This window comes from Nothobranchius furzeri, chromosome 2 (genome assembly GCF_043380555.1).
Source record: "Nothobranchius furzeri strain GRZ-AD chromosome 2, NfurGRZ-RIMD1, whole genome shotgun sequence".
NCBI classification, from domain to species: domain Eukaryota; kingdom Metazoa; phylum Chordata; class Actinopteri; order Cyprinodontiformes; family Nothobranchiidae; genus Nothobranchius; species Nothobranchius furzeri.
In genome coordinates, this window is record NC_091742.1 from 92,861,754 (window position 1) to 92,881,630 (window position 19,877).

At 44.9% G+C, this 19,877-nt stretch overlaps 2 protein-coding genes across 2 annotated transcripts in view; both read right to left on the reverse strand.

Moving 5' to 3' along the window:
* The window catches only part of LOC129156787 (gastrula zinc finger protein XlCGF26.1-like), a 29,564-nt gene that overhangs the window by 4,878 nt on the left and 4,809 nt on the right, over positions 1-19,877 (reverse strand). The window contains exon 2 of the mRNA XM_070548327.1: positions 17,533-18,054. Coding sequence (XP_070404428.1) covers positions 17,533-18,054 — 522 coding nt within the window. The remainder of the gene's footprint in view (positions 1-17,532; positions 18,055-19,877) is intronic.
* On the reverse strand, positions 13-11,495 carry LOC139066183 (uncharacterized). The gene is made up of 3 exons (XM_070548368.1): positions 11,163-11,495; positions 10,124-10,226; positions 13-9,608 (listed from the first exon to the last, which is right to left on the reverse strand). Exon 3 carries the CDS (start codon positions 7,070-7,072, stop codon positions 6,470-6,472), a length of 603 nt encoding a protein of 200 aa, XP_070404469.1. The 5' UTR covers positions 7,073-9,608; positions 10,124-10,226; positions 11,163-11,495; the 3' UTR covers positions 13-6,469.

Sequence of the window (19,877 nt, forward strand, 5' to 3'; positions counted from 1 at the left end):
ATATATAAAAGAAAAATATTCAGTAAAAAGACAAGACAAAAGACCTAGGGATGTTTTTACAATCAGTAATATACATAACCAGTGTTGGTAAACACATTACTATTTATGATAATGCATTACTTTAACAAATAACTATGAATCTAATGAGTTGCTTTTAAGTCCAGACATCACTATGCGATTGGTAGAAAGAAAAAAACGCTATCTGCTAATTCTGATTTACGCCTCTCAGAGCCGGTCAAACCAGCCATCCATCGCTGCTACTGTGGAGCCTAGAGATACCCTGACAGCAGCATCGCGTCGGCCCCTCCCTTCCTTTCCCTAACACTGTAGGCACGCAGCAGCAAAAATGTAAACAAATATATCTGCCGAACCTTTACTCCATGAGAGTGCTGTAAAGTTTGTATCCTACAACAAAATCACAGTGCGGATGAAGCTCGTTAAAATGCGTCAAAACAGTAAATGTAATACGTGTTTTAAGAAGAAACTGTGGGTGGAAAGAGGTGAGATTGTAAGGCTCGCTGCAGAAATAAATACACAGAGCATCAACACTCGTCTGTAACCCATAAAATAATAATGAGCATCATGCTGCTAGATCAGCAGCTTGTGATGACATTTAGTTCTGCTCACTAGGTCAGCTGACCTTAAACCACAAGATGGCTCATATGGCACTAGAATTCCAGATAAAGAGCTAGGAGCAAGGCCATTTGAACATTTGTAGGCCAGAACCAAAATCTTAAATTCAACACAGAACTGAACTGGGATCCAATAGAGAGGCAACAACTGGAATGATATGGTCAAATCGACCAGTGCCAGTTTAAAGACGGGCTGCAGTATTTTGAACTAGCTGCAGCCTAGCAATACATCCATGATCAACATTAGGGCTGCACGATATTAGGAAAATCTGCGATATTCGATAACAGTGTTTAATATTGCGATATCGATATTACTCACGATAAATGAACAAATACAGTATGTAGTGTTGATGTCGTCTGGCGTGTGACGTCTGCTCTGGGTTCAAAGCAAACAAAAACTAATGCTGTCATGCTGCCTTCCTCTCAGCCCTCGACATCCTCCCCCGGAGGAACCCACACTCATTCAGCCCAGTCAAACTCCACTACCCAGCATTCCCAGCGCCAGCCTTCCGGCTCACGTCACCTGCCACGTCTACATAAGGAAGTGCAGCGTAACACCAGATAACTCAGTCATCGATCTTAACCAGACTGTGTTCCGAGTCCTCACCGAATCCTACTGGATTACTCTAACCAGTTCTGACCAGACCAGCCCAAGCTACTCACCCTGCCGACTCATAGTAAGTCAGCTTGTTTCCTTTTGGAGCCGCCGTGCTCACTAGCCTGTTACGGTTTGGCTCCTAGAGCAAACGTGTGTCTGTCTGCCCGGCGTCAGTCACTCCGCGCTTGGGTCACAAATACACGCTACAATCCAAACTCTCGCTCCGGTCCTGCTCAGCTCGAGTCAGGCCTAACCGGATGACTGAGTCCAACATTGACCCAGCGGAGTTTGAGGCTAGCGCTGCAACTAACGATTATTTTCATAATCGATTAATCTGTCGATTATTTTTTCGATTAACTGGTTTGATATTGTTTAGCTATTTAACCTATACAAGTGATGAATGCATTTCAGTTAAGAGAAAAAAACATAAGAGAATTGTGCAGTTGACTGCAATCTATTTTATTGCACATGAACACAGTCAGCGGTGTAAAATGAGCTAAACAGTGCAAAATATCAGTCCAGAATAATTTTTTCTGGAAGCTGGAAGCCTGCTTCTTCCAACATGGATAGTGGCCTCATGTCTTTTACCAGTATGTTTAGAATAGAGTTTGTAAGTGGTATACATTGCTGGGGGGTGAGTGTCTTGTTCCCCATGTAGTTGTCCATCGTTGCTTGTTTTTTTCTGCATAAGAAACACAAATAGACTGAAATAAGTACACATATAAAATAAAGCAGCACACACACTACAACACTAAATCAATATTATATTATTTGAATTAATTAACAATATACAGTGATCATTTATTTTGAGGGTTACGTTCTACAAAATAGCCACGAGATATTCAGAAAAATTAAATTTTTTTTTTACTATCAAAAAGCTCTAAGTAAGAAGCTCATGAGGTTTTTACTTTGAGTCGGGAGTGTTTAAATTAGCTAGAGAAATGTGGAAAAATGTTTATTTTGTGGAATGCTGTTTAAGAAACATGATAAAAATGTGTTGTGAGGCGTTTTACAGCATTAGATAGTAAAACAGCCTTTTAATAGTAAAAAAAAAGACTTTTTCTGAATTTCTCCTGTATTTAAAAATTGAAAGCGTACAACTATGCCGCGTCATATTCACCTGGACACAGCTCGTCTGTATAATTTTCACCGCGGAGTTGTCCTTTTTTGAATGAGGAACATATTTATGGGTTTGTGCCGTTTTTCTCTTAACGAGAACATTCTTATAAACAGTCGTGCTAAATTTGGCAAGCGCATGGTACACAACACGGAGGAGATTCACGATTGCATCTAGTCAATCAGAAGTAGAACACCGTAGACTGACGCGGCAAAAAACATGTCTAACATCCACTATAACGAACTCAGCTAAAACACTAAGTCCCAAATTTGATCTGCATGTAGTGATGGACCACTATATTATCTTGTTTATTTTCTGTTACTTACCGGGCTGACTCTTCCTCTGCTGCATCAGCCCCCACATGTTTTCGTCTCAAATGTTCACTTAGGGACGTCGTGCTTCTGTGCCATGCTACATGGTTTTTGCAAATTTTGCAGGTCACCCGTCTTTTCATGGCATCTAGAGTGAAGTGCTCCCATACTTGTGAGGTTTTTGTCCGGGGTTTCTCTTCAGTTTTGTCGCTTCTATTTTTCTTCCGTATTTCTCCTTGTTCCGCCATCTCTCACAGCAAGATGCGCGTCAGTAACATGTTACGTCATGAAAACCGAGGGCACTTATTGGCTTGCTTCTTCTTCTACGGCTCCACTGGTAGATCAGTGGCTCATTACTGCCACACACTGGCGGCAAATTTAACAGATTGTAACCGATGTCAGATTGTGGTAAAAATAGACTTTATGTGGTAAAATGTGATTATTAAACAACTAATCGATGACTAAAAAAGTTGTTAACTATTTTAATAATCGATTATAATCGATTAAATCGATTAGTTGTTTCAGCTCTATTTGAGGCCCTGTGATCACAGGTGGCCCAGATGGGAGCTTCTCTGGGTCGCCTAGCTGATAAAGTGGAGTCCATCGCCACAGTGGTTCTCCAGCTTTCCGCTGCGCAGCAGCAGCAGCGAACCTCCAGAGAACGGGAGGAACCGATACTTAGCCTCCCGGAGAAGTGGGACGGATCGCACGGCTCCCCTGAAGGCATGTTAGCCACCCTCGCCATGACCTTCGAGTGTCAGCCCCACCGCTATGCCACAGCCCACTCCCGCGTGGCGCTGCTCACCTCCCTCCTCACCGGCCGAGCTCAGGAGTGGGCCGCAGCCCTGTACAATAAGAAGTCGGAGGCCTGCAACGAATATGCTGTTTTTGTGGCCGAGCTACGGAAGGCTTTTGATCCCCTCAGCGGCGAGTTGTCAGCGGAGGCCCAACTCCTTCAGCTTTGACAGGGAAATCAGACTGTGGCCCAGTACACGTCTCGGTTCCGTACTACGGCTGCCAAACTGAGATGGGGGGGAGGATGCGTTGAAGGCGGTCTACCTGGAGGGGCTCTCTCCGCGGATCCGAGACGGCATGATTGGAAGAGAGACCCTAGACGAGGAGGCCGACCTCGCTCTGCAGATGGACCTGCGTCTCTTTACCCGTCGATCCGCTGAACCGCCAGTGACAACGGCTTTAACGCCAGCTCGTCCTCACCCAACCAGTGTGTCCACTGACGAACCCATGCAGCTAGGACACCTGAACCCAGAGGAGAGGGAGAGACGGTACAGAGAGGGGTTGTGCGCCTATTGCGGTGCTCCGGGCCATCGACGTGCCATCTGTCCTCTCCGGCCGGGAAACGCAGACCCCAAGTAGGCAGTAGCAGAAAGGTCCTACTTGGAGTCACCTGCGCCCCCTCAACCCGCACCCTGCTCCCAGTTACCCTTCATCTTTCCCAGGGACCCATCGAGCTGAAGGCGCTCCTGGATTCCGGAGCAGCAGACTGCTTCATGGATAAAGACCTCGCCTCTCGACTTCGGGTTCCCCTGTCATCCCTCCGCCAGACCATTCCCGTTACCTCCGTGGATGGAACCCCTATCAGACCATATCCAATCCGTCAGGAGACGGTTGGTCTCCGCATGGACATTTACTCCCACTCCGTGACCCTCCGGTTCCTGATCGTGACGGCTCCTTTGTCCCCCCCCGATTCTGGGTCACTCCTGGTTCCTGCGCCATAATCCCCAGATCTCCTGGTCGTCTGGCCAAGTGCTTACATGGGGTGCTGCCTGCCAGTCTCATCGACCTCCTCAACCCGATTCAGAGCCTGGCCACCCAGTTCCTGAGGATGTCGACAAGTCACAGTTCCCCTCCCGTTATCACGACCTGGCTCAGGTTTTCTCAAAGAACCCCACCACAGTCTGGCCTCCTCACCGCCCTTACGACCTGGAGATAAAACTCCTGCCCGGTTCTGTTCCACCTCGGGGCCGCTTGTACTCCCTGTCCCCAGCAGAGACTCAGGCCATGGATGCCTATATCACTGACGCCCTTAAACATGGGTTCATCCGCCCTTCCACCTCGCCAGGAGCTGCGGGTTTCTTCTTTATAAAGAAGAGGGAGGGGGGTCTTTGCCCATGCATCGACTTCTGGGGTTTAAACAAGATCACGGTCCGCGATCGCCACCCCTTGCCTCTAATGACAACCACCCTGGATGTAGTGTCCCAGTCTACCATTTTCACCAAGTTGGACCTACGCAGTGCGTACAATCTGGTCAGGATAAAGCAAGGCGACGAGTGGAAGACTGCCTTTATCACCCCGACAGGCCACTGGGAGTACCTTGTGATGCCTTTTGGCTTGTGCAACAGCCCCACCGTTTTCCAACGCCTCATCACGGACGTCCTGAGAGACATGTTGGGCAGATGGGTTTTTGTCTACCTCAATGACATCTTGATTTACTCCCGAACCCTAGAGGAACATGTCACACACGTCCGAGCAGTCCTGTCCCGGCTGTTGGAAAACTGGCTCTACTGCAAGCTGGAGAAGTATGCTTTTCATCAGGAGACCATTTCCTTCCTGGGGTTCATCGTCTCATCCCAGGGTTTCTCAATGGACCCCCAGAAAGTCCAGGCTGTGGCCCAATGGCCGATACCCACTGCCCAGAAGCAGCTGCAGAGCTTCCTGGGCTTTTCGAATTTCTACCGACGCTTCATACGCGGTTTCAGCTCCATCACGGCCCCTCTCACTGCCCTAACCAAAACATCCAACCAGACCCGCCCATTCCGTCTAACTCCTGAGGCCACACAGGCTTTCCACACCCTGGTCCATCGCTTCACCACTGCCCCCATCCTCGTGCACCTGGATCCAACAAAGCCTTTGTGGTGGAAGTGGACGCTTCTGAAGTGGGAGCAGGGGCGGTCCTGTCCCACACGGTCCCGATTCCAAACTGCACCCCTGTGCTTACTTCTCCCGTAAATTCACATCAACCCAGAGCAATTACGGGGTAGGAGACAGGGAACTCCTGGCTATTAAATGGGCCTTGGAGGAATGGCGGCAGTGGTTGCTGGGCACAACGTACCTTTTTACCATCTGGACGGACCACCAAAACCTCACCCACATCCAGAATGCCCGGCAACTTAACCCCCATCAGGCCCGCTGGGCGCTTTTCTTTGAGCCGTATCACTTCCACCTGGCCTATCGTCCCGGTTCAAAGAATCGCAAGGCTGATGCCCTCTCCCGCTGCTACACCCAGTCTGCACCCGCCAGGGAACCACCTCCTATTCTCCCAGCCCAGAAGATCATCGCTGCTCTCCACTGGCCGGTAGAGGACGCCATCCGAGCTGCCTTGCCCACCGATCCCGCACCTGCCGATACGCCTTCCGACAGGCTTTATGTGCCTTCCTCCTGCCGCTCTGAAGCCCTGGCCTGGGGGCATGCATCCCGTCTGGCTGGGCACCAAGGGGAGACCCGAACCCTCCAGTTCCTGCAACGTGCGCTATGGTGGCCCTCCATGGCCAAGGACGTAAAGGAATAGGTGGCCGCGTGTCCCACTTGCGCCCGTTCCAAGACACCAAACCAATCCCCAACTGGAGATCTACAACCTCTCCCAATACCGCACCGACCATGGTCCCACATCGGTCTAGAATTTGTGACCGGGCTACCTCATGTCAACCAGCTCGAGACCATCCTAACCATCGTGGACAGGTTCTCGAAGGCGGTCCACCTGGTGGCGCTTCCTGGTCTGCCCACAGCCAAGCAAACGGCTGAGATCCTCCTGGAGCAGGTGGTGCGCCTCCATGGTTTCCCCCAGGACATTGTTTCAGATCGGGGGCCCCAGTTCATGTCCAGATTCTGGAAAGCCTTCTGTCGGCTGGTTGGTGCCAGTAGCAGTCTCTCCTCTGGTTACCACCCCCAAACCAATGGGCAGACCGAGCATACCAATCAGCAACTTGGTCGGTATCTCCGCTGCTTTGCCTCGTCTCAGCCAACCACTTGGCCCAAATACCTCCTGTGGGCGGAGATGTCCCATAATCTCCACGTTTCCTCGGCCACTGGTCTTTCCCCATTCGAGCTCTGCTACGGGTACTAGACTCCTCTCTTCCACCACCAGGAAACGGAGACTGAGGGCCCCGCTGCCCAGACCCTGGTCCGGCATTGCCGCCTCGCCTGGATCCGTGCTCGGGCAGCCATCCAGCGAGCCAACACGGAGTACGCTTGCCAGCACAGACGCCGCCACCGGACGGGGCTGGTTTTCCAACCTGGCGACAGGGTATGGGTGTCTACCCAGAACATGCGCCTGCCCGCTGGCTCCCGGAAACTCGCTGCATGGTTTGTGGGACCCTACACGGTGGAGAGGGTCATTAACCCGGTGGCTTTCCGCATCCGCCTGCCCAGGCCACTCAGAGTCCATCCCGTCTTTCATGTGTCCCAGTTGAGGCCTGTACGGACTTCTCCCCTCGCTCCTCCTCCGGATCCCGAGCCTCCGCCTCGAGGGGTTGGCGAGGATGGAATTTTCGCCGTGCAGCGCCTGCTGGACGCCCGTTGCCGTGGCAGAAGCTGGCAATACCTGGTGGATTGGGCAGGTTACGGTCCTGAGGAACGCTCCTGGGAGCCGACGAGCGCGATCATGGACCCCTCGCTCATCTCTGACTTCTGGGCCAGTCGCCCTGGGACTTCTGGGGCCATCCCTCGGGTGGGGGTCCTGTCACGCTGCCTTCCTCTCAGCCCTCGACATCCTCCCCCGGAGGAACCCACACTCATTCAGCCCAGTCAAACTCCACTACCCAGCATTCCCAGCGCCAGCCTTCCGGCTCACGTCACCCGCCACGTCTACATAAGGAAGTGCAGCGTAACACCAGATCACTCAGTCATCGATCCTAATCAGACTGTGTTCCGAGTCCTCACCGAATCCTACCGGATTACTCTAACCAGTTCTGACCAGACCAGCCCAAGCTACTCACCCTGCCGACTCATAGTAAGTCAGCTTTTATCCTTTTGGAGCCGCCGTGCTCACTAGCCTGTTACGGTTTGGCTCCTAGAGCAAACGCGTGTCTATCTGCCCGGCGTCAGTCACTCCGCGCTTGGGTCATAAATACACGCTACAATCCAAACTCTCGCTCCGGTCCCGCTCAGCTCAAGTCAGGCCTAACAAATGCATGAATTCCATTACAACATAACATTTTTATTGAAAAAATATGCAGCTGCACCTGCTACTGTATTAGCAGCAAAACAACAAACTGCATGCATGCAGTTTCTCAGTGACTTTAAAACATCACCACTACCATAAAACTTTTTCTGATGCTCCAAATACAGAAAAACATCCCTTACCAGGTTTTTTTTTGAATAAATAAAAAAATCAGAAAATAAGTTTAAATGTTAAATAACAGTTAACATCACTTAAATGCAACAGCAAGTTCTCTCATTATTACTGAACATTTTCTCCACTTATGTGGTTATGATATAAGGCTGTTGCTGTAATTGGAATGTGAATGGTGTTGGGCCAAACTAGGAGAAAATTAAGATTTTCTGAGGGAAAGAGAAAATCAATTGTCTATCTTTCAGAAGAGGAACTGGCAAAAAAAAAAAACTACATGGAAAATATGTGAAAACGTTTGTTTTTAACCCCAAATTGAACAAGTTTTCCTAGATCTTAAAAAGCAGCTCAGATGATGAAACTGCAACTATGATTCTGATAACAAGCTAACAAATTGAACTAGCTCCTCTAAGATAACCGGCTAGCAGAGCTTCTGACTGACAGTTTATGTGCAGCAGCAAATCAACTATCCTGATTAACAAGGTTATAAAAGCTCATAAATGAAAAATCACTTTGATGTGTGGGGGAACTTTTCCAGGCCCTCTTTAGCAGGATGGGACTGGGAGGAGAGTGCTGTAGCAGGGCTGTGCAGAGACCTTTAAAGGGGCGGGTGCTCAAATTTAAAAAGGGGCACACAGAATAATATTTTCAAACACCATGACATAACCACAGTATACCCGGCTGAATAACAAATCATATTTATTAGAAATTCAAAATGGAAGCGAATCACTATATACACCATAAGGACAATGTAAAGCAAAAGTAACTTGTTTTGGTAAATGGTCTGTATTTGTATAATGCCTTCTTAAGGTTCTACAACCCCCCAAGGCACATTACAACACAATCAGTCATTCACACACACATTAACACACTGATGATGATGAGCTATGATGTAGCCACAGCTGCTCTGGAGCGCACTGACAGAGGTGAAGCTGCTGAGCACAGGCGCCACCAGTCCCTCTGACCACCACCAGCAGGCAAAGCAGGTTAAGTGTCTTGCCCAAGGACACAACAGCATCAATCTCTGATTGAAGTCAGGACCAAACCTGCAACCTTCTTATTACTGGACAACCTGCTCCACCTCCTGATCTATTGCTGTTTTATTTTACCTGATGATGGGGTACAATGTTAGCCTAGTGAACTAGACCAAATTCTTGCTTTGCAAAGAATGGTCTAGGCATGCTCCATTGGAATCTCAGCAGCTCCTACCAGGACTCTGGCTAGCCAATCACAGCTCTCTAGAAGGGTTTCAAACACATATAGAGCCGTGATTGGTCCATAATGGTGGGCCAATCATAGTGCTCTATCTGCTTAGTGAACAAATCACAGAGCTTTATCTGCTTTGTGGGCCAATCAGGGCACTCTATATGCCTGGTGGGTGGGATGATGCAACAGAGTGAAACAAGAGGATGTCACATTCATTGTCCAGTGGAATGCGGAGATCATTTGAAAGACAACGGTAGAACCCGCCCCACAACCGAGAGCCGTCAATGGAGCATGGCCAGACTAAATAATACATTTAAGGCCTTGAAAATAATACATTTATTTAGTCTGGCCTGCCAGGCTAGTACAATGTAGCTGTTGCAGGGTAGCTCCTCTTGCTGCTGCTGATGATGCTGGAGGGCAAGGCTGTGTTGATCTCAGACTGTAGGTAGTAAAACGAACAGAGGAGAAATGTTAGTCAATTACAAAATTAATGTAAGAAATAAAAAAATGGCAAAAATTGGTGAAAACTCTTAGAACTGTAAGACAGAAATATCTGAGACAAAATCTGTGGTGAATAAATGGAAATCTAAACATTAGTGGATAATAGAGGAGTTTATGTCAGAGATAAGAATGTCACAGAAATATAAACAGAAAGAGGTGTGTGTGTGTGTGTGTGTGTGTGTGTGTGTGTGTGTGTGTGTGTGTGTGTGTGTGTGTGTGTGTGTGTGTGTGTGTGTCTTCAATCTCCTCATGTGATCTATCACTCTCCACTTGCTGTCCATCTGAGAACAAGGCAACATTAGCTATTGTATGAATGAATTATGTAGTTATTCACATTTAACAGGTCTTGCACCTAATCCATGATCAAGAGGCTAACAAAAACATTTTATGGCATCAAAACATTGCAGTTGTGTATATTATTGTTTCTACACTTGTTGCTGTGATGCAACTTACCTGTAGTCTTTTTTTATCCAGCTGGTGAGGGACCCACTGCCTTTAGCTGCCTCACATAGCTCTTTCTGTCGCTGCTTCCGCCTCCTCTCCTTACGACGCATGTCTGTACAATGATATATCATAATTAATTTACAAATATTTTTTCATGCATATAAACCTCATGCATACACATACTGGGACATTTCATTCCTTTTCCAGAAAACTAACTGTATATAATTTGGCCACAAATTTGCTTCATGATGCTGATCCAGAATATGTCCATAATATTTTAATCATAGTGCTTTAGTAATTATAATAAATAAAGAATAAAACAATGTTTATGCTTTCATTCAGTTTTACTATCTACTTTGTGCAAAACAGAGAACTGTACAGATAAATTTTGCTGTGAAAACAGTAGGTTTTTTTAAATGTACATCTTTAAAACATAATGTTTTTAATACAATGCATTCAAAAAGAGAGCAAATATAAACTCCAACATTTTGAGAATATGCATAGTATTAGTGAACTATAAAACCCACCAGAAGGGCTGAGAAACCTTAAAATCTAAAACAAAACTATGTTCCCTAAAACGCTGGACCGAATTTACAGACAAGGACTAAATATTTTGTAACACAAAACTTGTGACGGATGTTACCTTTAGTATTTTTCTTATTTCCTTTCACAAAAGGTAGCTAAATTTTAACTTTGTTCAAGTTTTATCAGTCTGCGAACCAGGAAGTGATTCTGTAAACAAGAAGCAGGGCTGTGTGAGACCCCAGTCACGTGACACGCAGCAGCAATAGGAATGCAACTTTGTGGTACCTAGTTAAGACATTTTATTGGCAAATTCCCAATATTTAAGATTGAAAAAATATTTTTGTACAAGTACTTATGTACAGAATGTTTTTGGTTAATCCCAAAGCTACTGAGGTTCAGAATCGGTACCCAGCCACACACACACCCAGCTAGTAATATATCACACACACCTAGTGCCATAAAACAACTTACTAATGTACAAAATAATCTAATAACTGTGTATAGTAGTGTGCATCCTACTTACCGGTGTTTGTCCATTCCTCCAAATCAATATGTATGTCCTAAAAGCTCTGCACCGCTCGCTCGGCCATGAAGAAAACGTGGGTGCTTGCAGCTTGTTGTGACCGGCTGTGCGCTCTGGCGTGAGGAAGAGACGGCCACGTGACTCACGCCAGCTATACAACTTTATTAAACAGACATTTTATTAATTATTATTTTTGTTATTGTTGAGGGGGCACAAACAGAAAATTCTTTTTAAAAAAAATTAAAAATTAAAAAATATAAAAAAAATTATGAAACCTCAAAACGGGCACTTTGGGCACATGGGACAAAAGAGGCAGGGTCTCAAGCACCCCCCCCCCCCCCCCACCCCCCACCCCATGCACGTGCCTGTGCTGTAGCCTATCAGCTGGAAGCTAACCGGAGCCTGGGGCTAACATCACCACCCGGTGGAACACTAGCGATATGAAGGTGGGTTGGTTCACCGGCAAGTGTCGGAGTCAGCCCGGTAAAAATGATTAACGACACCAAGCGGACTCACGTTCACGTTCGAAAGCAGCGCTGATTCCAGAAACCTCAGCACAAAGTGCGTTCATTGCTCTGAGCCAGCATGACGAACAAGAGAGCGGCGCTGCTAACTCAGTTCGGGTGTTGCTTTCCATCCTAAAGGTCTACGTAGGGGGCGGGCGTATTACGTGAACGGACCCATCTGATTGGCCGCATCTCAGAAGGGCTACATTTGATTGGTCAAATAATACTTCCGCGTAAAAAACAGAGCTGGTTTACAAAAAGCTGATGTATGACAAGGATGGAAATGTTGAACCAAGCATTTATCGCCGTTTTTGACGTGCTTTGCGATGGGCCTATCGCATGTCCTGTTATCCCGATGACGATAATTTTTCGATATATTGTGCAGCCCTAATCAACACCCAAGTAAAGACTATTGCTGTAGTCTAAACAAAATGCATTAAATGCATGAATAAGCTTCTCAAAACGATTCCTCATCAAAAACGACATAAAGATTCTTTAGGTGAAAAAAATAAACTTGAACCACATTATTGACTTGAACATCAAATTTAAGTTGAGAATCAATCTTAACACCCAAATTAGACACAACATCCTTTGCATCATATGAGACTGAGTAACTACAGGAGCACCACTTGGTGCAAACTGTCACGGTCTGAGGTGTATTCCTGCTGTCACTCCCTGTCTTTTGAGTTTTCCCTCTGCAGGTGGGCATGTCTGAAGGTTGACCAAGCTGCAGCAGATCTGCTCATCAGCTGGCCAGGGGTATTTAAGCAGCTGAGAGACTCCTACACTTCGCTGGATGATTACTCTACCTGGGTACTTTCTAAGCCACCTCTTCATAGTATTCTCGAGCTCTTATGACCTTTTGAGATTTTTAGATGTGTTTTGGATTTTGGATTTTGCATTTTACCTTTCCTGCTCTCGTTCACCAGATCAAAGCTCCACCTTCATTCCCGACTGGCTATTTCTCTGGAACTCCAACCTGCTTGTCTCTCAGCTTCTCCCTGGCCAGAACCACCTCCAGCTGCCCACCTAAGCTCCCTGGATCTCCACAAACCCAGCTCTCTCCACGTCTCCCCTTCTGGATCTCAGTCTCAGGAATCCCCTCTCAGCCCAGACCGGACCACTCCTCCCTCAAGCTACTTTTCCCCCTCTCCAGACTGTAAGTCCTCCCCACAATTCAGATTCCTAGTTTTCCCCTTCGAGTTGGATCTAACTCCCATCTGTCCACAGATTTCCCGCACCGGCTCCCTTTGTGAAAGAACTCAGCTACGTTCAAGCTGCTTCCTTGGTTTCCCTTTTAATAAATTCTTATTTAAACACTTTCCCGTCTCAAGCTGATTCTGTATGTCGTGGGTTAGACATCTACACCACAACATGAAACAAACATAATCATTTCCGTCTTAGACTCATTAATCTGGAGAAAATTACAACCCATCCACAATCATTAACCTCACGAAGACAACTCAGAGCTAAATCCTTAGCTTTAACAGGAGCATAGACCTGACAGTCATCAGCATAAAGATGGAAGTCAAGCTCATATTTCCTAAAGATGGCCCCAAGAGGGAGCAAATATAAATTGAAAAGCAGAGGACCAAGTACAGAGCCCTGTGGGACCCCATATTTCAGGGGAGCATCACTTGAGCAGAAGCTAGCAATCTTAACAGTCACATACCTGTCAGCCAGGTAGGAACTCATCCAGAAGAGCGCTGAACCAGAGACCAAAAAATTCTCCAGTCGATTGAGAAGTGTAACATGGTCAAGAGTATCAAAAGCAGCGGTCAGATCTAAAGCCCCCTTCAGACAGGCCATGAAAAACGGAAATGTTACGGAATCTGTCCGTAAGACCTTTCTGTCTGAATACAAACATCCGGATAACGTGTTCCGGAATTTATCCGGACGAAGCCCCTAGTAACAGGTCCGGACTTGTTACGGACAGGTTGGCTGCTTCAGACTGGTGAGGTAAAGTTCTGGACAAGAGGGAGGGGGAGGAGGAGGGGACCGGGGGACGCTGTGCGCACCTAGATAGCCCGCTGCTGTAGCATGCGGCGAACCACGGCAGCTCGCCTCCTACGGTACCGCCTAGACGCGCGACGGAGCGCTTCACACCGCTTCAGTGATTCCTTTAACCATTGAGCTTCACCATCCAGGTCTCATATGCGTCTTCGTGTGCGCAGAATTATGCTTAAGCGCCTCGTGATTTTTATCTTGAGAGGCGCTATAGAGATGATATTTTCTTCTTCTTCTTCTTCTTAACATGAGTCCGATTCTCTCTCCCCCCACCACCACCCCGCCGCCATCAGACATCTGGAACTTTTCCCTGCTGTGTGAACGCAGCCGAAAGGACAAGTTCCGGTACAAAAGTGGTGTGTCTGAAAACACAGTTCCGGTTAAAAACCGGATTGAATTGTCCGCAAATGTTCCAGAATGTCTGTCTGAAAAGGGCTTAAGAGTAATAAAATTAGAGCTGAAACAACTAATCGATTTAATCGATTATAATCGATTATTAAAATGGTTAATAACTTTTTTAGTCATCGATTAGTTGTTTAATAATCATATTTTACCGCATAAAGTCTATTTTTTACCACAATCTGACATCGGTTACAATCTGTTAAATTTGCCGCCAGTGTGTGGCAGTAATGAGCCACTGATCTACCAGTGGAGCCGTAGAAGAAGAAATGAACCAATGAGTGCCCTCGGTTTTCATGATGTATCACATTACTGATGCTCATCTTGCTGTGAGAGATGGCGGAACAAGAAGAAATACGAAAGAAAAATAGAAGCGACAAAACAAGAGAAACCCCGGACAAAAACCTCACGAGTATGGGAGCACTTCACTCTAGATGCCTTTAAAAGACGGATGACCTGTAAAATATGCAAAAACCATCTAGCATGGCACGGAAGCACGACGTCCCTAAGTGAACATTTGAGACGAAAACATGTGGGGGCTGATGCAGCAGAGGAAAGTCCGGTAAGTAACAGAAAATAAACAAGCTAACGCAGATCAAATTTGGGAGCTGAGTTCATTATAATGGATGTTAAACATGTTTTTTTGCCGCATCAGTTTACGGTGTTCTACTTCTGATTGACTAAATGCAATCGTGAATCTCCTCCGTGTTGTGAATCATGCGCTTGCCAAATTTAGCACGTCTGTTTATAAGAATGTTCTCGTTAAGAGAAAAACGGCACAAACCCATAACTATGTTCCTCATTCAAAAAAGGACAACTCCGCGGTGAAAAATATACAGACGAGCTGTGTCCAGGTGAATATAACGCGGCATAGTTGTACGCTTTCAATTTTTAAATACAGGAGAAATTCAGAAAATCATTTTTTTACTATTAAAAGGCTGTTTTACTATCTAACGCTGTAAAACGCCTCACAACACATTTTTGTCAAAATAAATGATCACTGTATATTGTTAATTAATTCAAATAATATAATATTGATTTAGTGTTGTAGTGTGTGTGCTGCTTTATTTTATATGTGTACTTATTTCAGTTTATTTGTGTTTCTTATGCAGAAAAAAAACAAGCAACGATGGACAACTACATGGGGAACAAGACACTCACCCCCCAGCAATGCATACCACTTCCAAACTCTATTCTAGATTCTACATCATTTTTTATGGAATTTACCTCTTATATTTTGATGCCAAAAAATTATTCTGGACTGATATTTTGCACTGTTAAGCTGATTTTACACCGCTGACTGTGTTCATGTGCAATAAAATAGATTGCAGTCAACTGCACAATTCTCTTATGTTTTTCTTTTTCATAACTGAAATGTATTCATCACTTGTATAGGTTAAATAGCTAAACAATAACAAACCGATTAATTGATTAATCGAAAAAATAATCGACAGATTAATCGATTATGAAAATAATCGTTAGTTGCAGCCCTAAATAAAATGACTGTCACCCACATCAGTATATTGGTAAATATCACTGAACACTCTCACAAGCGCAATTTCCGTACTATGCTTTGCTCTAAAAGCTGATTGAAAAACGTATTAAATTTGTTATTATCTAAATGGTCTGACAATAGCTTAAAACATTGACAGATAAAAATAGATTGTGACAGGATTTTATAGACCCTGCTGGGATCACTCAGTGACGCACCCATTGACAACCCAACTCTGGTAATTGGCAGCTCCATAGTCAGAAACGTGGCAGAGACTCCAGCAACCATAGTCAAATGTTTACCTGGGGCCAGAGCGGGCGACATTAAATCCTACCTGAAACTGCTGGCTAAGGATAAGCGTAAATACAGTAAGACTGCTAATTACGCTGGTGGTAACATACCTGCAAACTCGGCTGTGGAAAAAGGTGACAACTACAATGCCCCCCTCCCGTCTGTGGGGTTTGTAGTGACCTGCTCTGGCATTTACATACTTCTTGTTGGAATAATTAAAATAAACTCAACATGATTTTTTGCAAAATGCAAACTATTTTCTACCATGACGTTTAGTCAGTCTCTGCTCAGAGAAACGAAAAAATATGCCTGACAAAAATTATCAGGGACCATCATATATTTTTAAACATTTTATGAGACTAATTTACACTCATGTTACAGCCCCCTGTATTTGGGCTGATGAGTTTATCTCCCTCTGTTCATCCTGTGAGGTGAACCCCATGATCCAGCTAAATTCCCCCACCAGAGGGAGCCATTATCTGGAACCCTTTGGCCTGCTGCTGCTCCCCACAGGGCAGCTGGTGCACATCAGCTGATTAAGAGGTCTGCACAAACAGTTGAAAAGCCAGACTGAGAGCAGCTGGAGAGAGACACGTAGTGAATCGAGAGGTTTTGAAGGTTTTGATTACTTTATTTGTTGTTGTTTTCTTTTTGTTTCGTTATCCTATTCGGATAAACAGGAGGGATTATGTTATGTTTATTATTAACTGAATGTATTATTCTATGCCTGAAAACACACACACACACACACACACACCTTTGTTATAAATAAACTCTGAGAGCAGAAACTCGGGGCAGTTGCCTTGAGCTTCTGCCCCTGATTGCAGTTTGGTGACTTGTCTGCTTGTTGTCTCTCCTCTCTCGCCAGCTGCAGGTATTGGGTTATTGATAAAATCCCTAACAGTCATGTAATCATTAGTTTAGAAATACAGAATTAAACTAATTTTTATAAACTATATTCTTGACTCTGAATTAATATGAAGTGTGTGTTCCTAAGGTCGTATTAAATCAAATATTCAAAGACCAATAAGATTGATCATTTATAATTAGATGGAATATCACATCTTATTGATCATTCAGTAAAAGTAACCACTTCCATCACGTTACACCATCAGCATGGCTCTACACTTCATCCTGCAGCATCTGGACTCCTGGGTACCTACACCAGGATCCTGCCAGAAGCAGAAACAGCTGGAGTTAGCAGGTCAGATCCACGGTGTGTAAAGTCCACTCATGGAGGGAACAGGAAGGGAAACCACTGAAGAACCAGGATAAACAGACCCGAGGAAACATGGACGGAGACACAGCGCTGCCCCGTGGCCAGGCGGGAATGTGGAAACGGACCTGTGGCTATTCCAAACACAGGCGCCATCTTGTTAGCGGCCAGAAGCAGAGTATGGGTGGGATGAGGCTGGCCCATACTCTGGAACAGCAGCTGCTATGTGTGGACTCTCATGTGATTTGTTTATTTACATTTGTAGTAAACCTTTCTCCACACTCATCATGACTAAATGATTTAGGTTTCTTCTGGACTTTCCTGCACGAGTCTACATGTTGCTTCACTCTAACACATTTCTTATGAACCAAACAGCCTGAAGACCTTATTGCTGGATGACTTGTCTCCCTCACGTGTCTCTGGAGAGACCACTTGTGAAGAACTTGTTGACAGACTTACCATCTGACTCAGAAGACCTGCTCTCATTCCAGTCATCATCTTCATCTCCAGTTTCAGACCCAGAGTCTGACAGCTCAGAGTCCAGATTCACACCATCATCATCATCATCATCATCATCATCATCATCATCATCATCTCCACTAACTTCAGTCTCTGAAGAATCAGATGTTTGTTCATGAGGGTTCAGATCTGGGTTCCTGCTAGTTCCTGCTCCTCCACCAGTTTCTGCTGCCATCTGGTCAGCTGAGCTGCTGGTTGGAACATCTCTGTCTTCTATCTGCTGCTGATGAAGCTGTGAGACCAGAGGTTTCTCTTCATCATCCTCACTCTTTATAGAAACAGCAGTAACAGGAAACCCGACAGCTTCAGTCTCCTCCTTCAAACAGAGATGCTCTCCCTCCAGACTGGTCCAGAGCTCCTCCTGTTCCTCCTTTATGTGGAGGTGTTCTGGGTCCTGCTGGTCCACACCAGCACTCTGTTCTTCAGGAGCTTCTTCTTTAACCAGCGCCAGCTGTGGAACATCTGTAGGAAACACAGACACATGATGTTACAGACCACCATACCTTTATATTTACACCATGAGTGATACTGGCTACATGATGTGGGAAAAAGGAACAAGAACATGAACTTCATTTAGATAAAAACAGATTTCTACTTTAGGAACAATAAAAACTTCCATCACAATCAGCGTGTTTGTTTCTGACCAGAACTTCTAAGCCTCCTACTCACAACCCATAAATATCGGTATAATTTTTAAACAAGATATGATGACTTTATATCTTTATATCGATATAACTGGCCAAACTGCTATGCTAGCGATTAGCCGCTATGCTAGCGACATGTTGCTCTGTCTCTAAGCGGCTATTACGTGTATTCTCACAAGTTTGCTCAGTCTGAGAGCCTCTGAGTAAATGTGCTGCTCTAAACTTTGCATTTGGCCTCCTGGTTTTTAATTATTTGGGGACGTTCAATGCCAACGGAGTTCTGTTTTCCATCCTGCTTATGCGGAGAGACGAGCCAAACCCCTCCCTCCCCTGTGTAATGAGGAAACGGCTATGGAAAGCCGGAGTGGCCAAATGACCTGAAACATATTGTAAGGGTTTGAATAGTAAACTATAGGGTTACCGTTTTATTTTGAAGGCGAACTCAATGGGTGAGAAATGTTGTTCCGGTTCCGTTTTTTTCCGCTCTGGTTTGCTATGCTAGTAAATACTCCGTTACGAGTGATTCTGATGAAAAAGTTGAGTTTGCAAGGTGTGGGTTATGGCGACAGTAGCCCGAAAATAACACTCATAAAAGAGCAACCAGAGACTCTGAATCATTACAGTATAATCGCTGATATGAGCCAACACTGCTAACTAATAACTAACAACTAGTTAATAACTAGTTTTTCTAATAACTAATAACTCCATGGTGCATGATGTGATCTTCAGTAGATGCAATTACATCATCGTACATTTAGCTTAACATGATGGATTTTTTTTCTCTGGACAAGACCTATACAATATGGGCCACCTCTAGATGAAATTTAAATAATTTTACATTAATTATAAATATAAAATTAAAAAGTGCCTGTGGGACATTTGATACACCTCTGGCTCTCATCTCTCTGTTTGTGTGTGTGTGTGTGTGTGTGTGTGTGTGTGTGTGTGTGTGTGTGTGTGTGTGTGTGTGTGTGTGTGTGTGTGTGTGTGTGTGTGTGTGTGTGTGTGTGTGTGTGTGTGTGTGTGTTAGCAGACAGCTGTACCTGTGTTACTAAAGCTCAGACTGGTAGAGAATAGGCACTACGGTTAAAGTTTGACAAGAATCAACACATTTTTATGCATTTAACCTACTGATTTATGTATATAATTTCTCAAGAGCTTGAAGTGAGTTAACTTGTCAACAGTTTACAGGAGGAAAAATATCGAGATATATATCGTATATCGGAATTCAGCTTAAAGATATCGAGATATAAGTTTTGGTCCATATCGCCCAGCCCTAATATATATATATATATATATATATATATATATATATATATATATATATATATATATATATATATATATATATATATATATACATACATATATACATACAGTCAACAAAAATATAAACGCAACACCTTTGTTTCTGCTCCGATTTTTCATGAGATGGACTTAAAGATCTAAAATTCATTCCAGATACACAATATTACCATTTCTCTCAAACATTGTTCACAAATCAGTCTAAATGTGTGATAGTGAGCACTTCTGCTTTGCTGAGATAATCCATCCCACCTCACAGGTGTGCCACATCAAGAGAAGTACAAGTACACATCACGTGATCAGGAAGCAGAAAATCTATGCGTTAGGAGATCGTCT

Excerpts from the sequence above, each read along its gene's own strand:
- LOC139066183 (XM_070548368.1), bottom strand. The coding sequence starts at position 7,072 with ATGAAAGACGGGATGGACTCTGAGTGGCCTGGGCAGGCGGATGCGGAA.